General features: G+C 45.1%; 1 protein-coding gene across 1 annotated transcript; it reads left to right on the top strand.

Moving 5' to 3' along the window:
* Nucleotides 1-421: 421 nt before the first annotated feature.
* On the top strand, nucleotides 422-862 carry T265_02220 (hypothetical protein; the record flags this gene model as incomplete). Its single annotated transcript, XM_009166408.1, has 1 exon — nucleotides 422-862. The coding sequence occupies one exon, from the start codon at nucleotides 422-424 to the stop codon at nucleotides 860-862; it is 441 nt and encodes a 146-aa protein (XP_009164672.1).
* Nucleotides 863-6474: the final 5612 nt, after the last annotated feature.

Below are 6474 nucleotides of genomic sequence, written 5' to 3'. Positions count from 1 at the left end.
CCTAGGAAATTACACCATGCCTGAATTTTGCCGGCCATTGCTGCTTCGCCATTAGACTGTTTGGTCAATGACCATGACGAAACATTTATCTCTCCGTTTGTGTTTAGACTCATGTGCAGTTTCACTGACTCAGCAAAAAGCAGGGAAGTCGCGCCAAGAAGTTGTGTATTTCACCATTTTCGATTTTAATGTAATTATTGGTACAATAAAACAAAATGTCATGATACGTGTACAGTGTTTACAAATTGCAACTCAAGTTTATATGAAGAGAGTAGAAAATGGGGAAAATGTAACATTGATTTGCAAAACACCACTGTACTCCCCCCTAGAGCGTTAGGAATGATAAGGGAATGACGCTCGATAGTGGTAAAAATCTTTTATGGGGTGTAGTCTGCAAAACGCACAATTATCACACACCAGTATGGCGTCCTCTCCAGCCGCTGTAGCTGCAGCGACAGCGTATCAACAAGCTCTGATGGCAGCTGGCTACCCACCGCAGCGATACACCTGTGCACAAACCACGCATTCCGGGCTTGTCCCGACCACCGCGGTGACGGTCAGTTCCGCCCCAGTTTCACAGTCAACAACAGCAACTGAGTACACCAACCACCGGGGGAGCCCCAACAGTCCCAGCGCAATTGGTCAACGGATGGGGTTTAGCCAACCTAACCAATGGGCTGATGAACGGGACGTCGTCACAGCTGATGACACCACAAAATCAACAATCGCAGCAGCAGCAGCAACAGCAACAACAGCAACAGCAAGTTGCGATTCCAACGAATGTTCAGCAAAACACCACAATCTTGACGCGTTGCAGCCATCTGCAAACCTAGACAACCTATTCAGCTACATTGGAGAATAAAGGTACAGCATTTACATGATTTATCCCGCAAGGTCGTTAGCCTCCACGTACAGACCTGGAAAAAGTACGGCACCCTTCTTCCTGGGAAGTTACACCATGCCTGAATTTTGCCGGCCATTGCTGCTTCGCCATTAGACTGTTTGGTCAATGATCATGACGAAACATTTATCTTTCCGTTTGTGTTTAGACTCATGTGCAGTTTATCAGGATGCTAACGCACACCCGGTTCAACCCCGACCCAGTGTGTTCTGTGGCCTCGGCTGGCAAGCTCCTTAACTTCTTCACGTGTTAAGCTTCCCTCCGCTTAAGGCCCTACATAAGCCAACTCTCGCCAGTCACTTGCTGCATAAAATTTCTGCATTGTCCTGCATGTACACGGAAACCAGAAACTACCAAAATCTGCCTTGATTTTGGTATCATTTGTTTACAGTAATTTCCTTACCTAATCCTTGGTGTGCATTCAAGTTCTAAGTTGCAGTGCTTTGGTTTCAGATAAGACCTCAGATATGTTTGCTGGGAATTTCAGGCTGTCCGGTTTCTCATCCTTCACGGCATTTGAGAAGGTATTAAACGAATACATGTAGCCTGATTACGTGGCATTTTTATGTGCAGGGGGCAATAGGAACATCAACACCGTTTTGTTTTACAATTGGGTGCACCGTAGGTGAGGCGGACAACCTGCGAAACTAACGAGAAGTCAGGAGTCCGAAGAATCAAGTAGGTTTGGTGCATTTGGTGATAAAAGCAGAGCATGACACACCAACAGTTCAGTAGGGTTTTGTCTATGGTGACGCAAGAACCATCTCTCAGTTAATTCCTACTATTCTGAACAGTAACATGAAGTTTCCAAATGTTTGTATGATTAACTTAAGGTAAATCGACGGGCAAGCGAATGAGAGTTAGACGCCTGCATGGCACTGCTGAAGCATGGAACATTATCGTGTGAAGTGAGGCAGTTTGAAGCCGATAAATTCGGCAAAAGTTTTACTATTCAGGAAATATTCAACTACCACCGGAAGTGCCTACCCGCTCTGTTGGGTAACTGACAGGTAGCTGAGCTTCACTGTGGTGAATGATAAGTTTTTCGTCCCGGCTAAACCAGACGAGTGTCTGTGTTGCTGTCGAGGAATGCTACCACAGCCACATATCCCGTGCCAGATGGCGCCATATAGCGCTGTTTTGCCGCATCTTGGATGGAGTAAATGCTGGTGGCCACCAAGCGATTTGGACGAGTCCTTCTAAGGCCTGTGATGTGTGATCTTTAAATGCAGGTCTCACTTGTTCCTGATCACAGATGGCATGGGTGACCCGTTGAAAGCGAACAATCGGTTACTGTGCATAAACTGTTAAGACTTTTAAGAGGGGTAACTAGTGAACCTTACCAAGCAAAGACATTCGTCAAAAAAATTGTAGGTACACTTAATGGCCGCCAGAATCGTGTTTGGTTGCGGTATTTTTGTGCTATTTCCATATTCACAATCAGAAAGCCCGTAGGAATCATATAACCTCCAGGAACTTTGGTCAGTGACACTGTAGCCAGCCGATACATCTTTCGCTCTACAATTCATGCAGCAAATTCCTTTTGTCATAAAGGCAAGGCTGCAAATGGTGCCTAAAATACACCGTATTCGTCTTTTACATCGCTGCTACCTGGCTGTATATCACCCCACAGGTGGGCAGTACACTCGCTATTCCGGATGGTCGGTTTCGGCCATGGGACGAACAACCGCCTTGAGAACATCGACGGTCGCCTGAAAAGGCGCATGCTCCAGGCAGACACTAAGACATGCCATACACTTTTTTTCGGGGTCTGAGTGGCTGGTGCTGGAACATATGATATACAAGTTGTACCGGTGTGCCGGAAAATAAATCCTCGAGACCAACGGCCACCTTATTCTGCTCCGTTTTGAGGCACTTAGGTTCACCATACAAAGGCTGCACTACCGTCGTGCTGAGACTAGCAAGGCGAGGTATGACTACGTTAATTAGCTTATAGTTCTTGGCGCTCCAAGATAGTTGAAACCTGCTTTCCTCAACGCATGTGCATCCCCAGAGCTATGTGGTCTACGGACACCAAAGTTGACCTCTGTTGTCTTTGTAACTCACCGACTAACCACTGGTGTGCAACGGATCGCTTATCACATTATGCCGAATGTAAAATTACGAAAGTCGCTCGCGGTTGGTGACGACCCTCGTGCTTGCCCCATGATCAGCGCGCAATCGAATGCTCTGTTTCCTCTGTCCAGCCTCCTGTTTGTCCAGAGAGTGCGAAGGCGCACTTGCCAAACGGTCCGCAAAAAGGCAAGCTTTGGTGTCGGCTTGAAGAGAAGCATGGAATCCGTGCACATTGTGCCCCGGAGTTTTACCTGCGCCCTCATTTACGGCTCTAGGTGGGAAAATTGATAGCTCTGTATTGATAGCATAGAACCAGTGCCCGTACTGTAGAGCGCCAGTTGAATGGGAAGATAATTTCATGCGATGCATGTAAGGGACACTGGGTTCCGTCTTTTCCTTCGTTGGTGAGGTGTCATTCATTTGAGGTAAGCCTCGTATTTTTCGAGGGCTACTACTCAGAGGTGTATCGGCACAAACGCTTGAAAATTTCTCCCGCCCAATCTCCCTGAACTCAACCGCGTAAATTCAAATGCCCCGCCCAATCCTACCTTCTATTCGTTGACATTTTCTTATTATCTCGTCGCCCCATCTCTATCCCATTCATAAAAACATTGTGTTGCACAAACTATGAACATGTTCTTGGTTCCTAAAATGAACCGTATTGTCACTTGTTTAAATTAACATTCTGGGCACATTTCGAACTGGTTTCTCACGCTTGATACTTGTCTCCGTGTTTGTCGTGGGTCTAATTGTCGGTTGATAACTGTCAAGGTTTGTTGTACATTAATTGATTTATTGATATTTTGTTATACAGTACAGCACATTTTGTCGGGATCACTTTCGTTTTGAATTCGGATCCATTCTTCGGTGCTCGTTGCTCGACTTATCGATTCTGTCGTATACAGTAGGCACCAGCTACAAGAAACAACGCAACGCGGATCACCTATTGAAGATGACGCGTAAGTAGGGATCAATAAATCTTTCGCTGCTGAAGTGCTCGCTCTATAGAGTGGGTATTGCTCTCAAATTAACACCCACCTACCTCAGCGATATTCCGATGAACTACCTTACATGGTACTATTATTTGAGGACCTAAATATCTCAGTGAGCTCTGCGCAGCAGGAAAACTGTGTGCTTCCTGTTAGGACAAGTGTATTAATTGAAACACCCAGTAAAATTCAACTTTTCTTCTCGTCCAAGTTTAACCACTGACTTTTATTAGTCGATTTGAATGGGTCTATGGTAATCATGTGCGTCAGCTGGGTTCATTCAGTTATCAAACTTGCTCGCCGTAAGCTGGCCACTCATCGTGATACACCAAGCCGAATGCAATTTCAGCGCGCCGCCTGTTTTCACCAATCTATTGTACAAAAGGCGGCAGTGGCAGCTTTCTTCACATGGACTGGACTCAAAGTTAGGCGTTACGATAAGCAGGAGCTCATCATCCAGAACCCGGCTACGAAAACCTCTTATGTTTATGTCGTTTGTAACTGAGTATACTGCTGCTAGTAATCATGATTAGCATGCTTCCACGGCGATATCAGAAGATGTACCATAAAACTCAACCTACGGGTGTGCAACCTATCATCTGTACACCTTGAGTCCTTCGAACATATTACCAGTTATCGGATCATAATGAATAAGTCCCCCGCGATGATGAGTCGGAATAGCAATCCTCAATTCCCAAAAGACAGGATTCAGAATGTTCTAAGTCGCAGTATCCTATTCCATTAGCCACTGTTTTATGGCTTGAGGTAATTGACGAATTTGATGTTTTTCTCACCTAACAAAATTAAAAATACATATAATCAGCGAAAAACATACCAAACGTACTATAAAAACAACATAATTTCAGAGAAGTGAATTCTTTTCGCGGAATATCGAGCGGCACAAAGGCTCCTTGGTTGCACAATGCCCTTAGCCGCAAAACCTTTGCAAGTGGAATAAAACATTTTGCACCCAAATGTTGTATATTGTTGCGCGACAATTCACCAGGCTGAGTCGCCGCCCGGACCGTGAATCCTGAGCTAAAAAATTTTCAAATGTGTTCACCGAACTCCATAAGAGATCGCCTCATGTATGTCCAACGGTCAGAGTATGGAACCAGCTTGAATGGTGCAATGACAATCACTATTGTCATGCCTCAGAAAAAGTCTTCGAGAACAGCATCCTTTATAAATTTCAGCCAATAAGGCACACGATCTGCCGGCAAGTAAGTTACTGGTGTGATTGTGGGAGAGGTAAACCGGAATTCCTGTTGCAGACGGGACTAAACGGGAAAAGACCATTGACGGTTGAGGCCTTCATGATGTTTCGTGACCTGGGAAAGCTAAACGACGCTCGCACTGAAGTTGGAGAGTTTGGAACCCTCGAATTTGCTATTCTCTGCCGGATATAGAAAAGTCTGCCAGAGAAGCACATCACTTGTACCAACGAAACAGCCCTGATGAAGCTAAATGTTTGAAACTGATGCATCGCCTGAAAATGGAATTCTTCGGGCCAACTTTGACTCTTCGCCACACAACAAGTCATCAGGATTCCCGTGGCAGACAATTCATCCAATATATTGTGAGGGCTATAGGCACGATGACTGAGCTCCGACGACATCTCTAGAGCGAGTTAAAGCCTACGAAATGGGACGATGAATTTCCCTATCTCAAGTAACCTGGCCGAAATCCCGCCCATTTTCGGCGGAAAAACGCTAATCTATTCAAGGCCTACTTGAGTGATTTTTCTGATCGCCCAATCCAAGATCTTGGTGTGAGTTCGATACAAACCTACCGGTGGGTGGCACTCTGTGTTTTGAAGGGTATCGTAAATGACATCAAGTAAACGGTTCAGTTTTTTAGCCAGTGATCTAGTGTTCCGCATAGAAATATATAATCGATAAGCTATTCGCGATTGGGCGCCCCAAGTAACACATCAGTCAGGGAAACCTCAAGAAGCGATGGCGCACCAGTAAAGCCATGGCGCAACAGGGGCAGGAATAAACCCTTTTGGAAAAACAATTTTAGACGCTTCTTACCATACCAGAAACATTTGCAACGACTGTGGAGAAGATTCTTTTAAAAGTTATTTGTTGTGAAGGCAGTTCCGAGCTACTGTGCGTTCTGCGATTCCAAAGAACTTTAAACAGCAAGCGGGGGCTTGAAATAGGATTCACAAGTCACCACATTTAGGCGTAGTAGGGAGAGATGAGCCCAATTTAGGCAGAGTATCCACAAGCCATTTTTCAAGAGTGCCTCATTTCAAATACGGTTAACTGAGGATAGCATATACTCTGACTTACTCTTTGTTACAGAATGCTATAAATGGAGCCACAGCTTAGGCAGCCGGTTTGGTGCACGACCTCAATCTTCTGAAGTTATTATGGACAAAACTTCTCCAGCTACCTTACGACATATGAAACGTTTCAGTTATTATGGACAAAACTTCTCCAGCTACCTTACGACATATGAAAACGTTTCAACCTACTCCACATTTTCATGTGATTTGAA

Source organism: Opisthorchis viverrini (assembly GCF_000715545.1).
Source record: "Opisthorchis viverrini unplaced genomic scaffold opera_v5_27, whole genome shotgun sequence".
Lineage (NCBI taxonomy): Eukaryota > Metazoa > Platyhelminthes > Trematoda > Opisthorchiida > Opisthorchiidae > Opisthorchis > Opisthorchis viverrini.
Note: the sequence above shows the minus strand (reverse complement) of the source record. Positions and strands in the feature narration are given on the sequence as shown.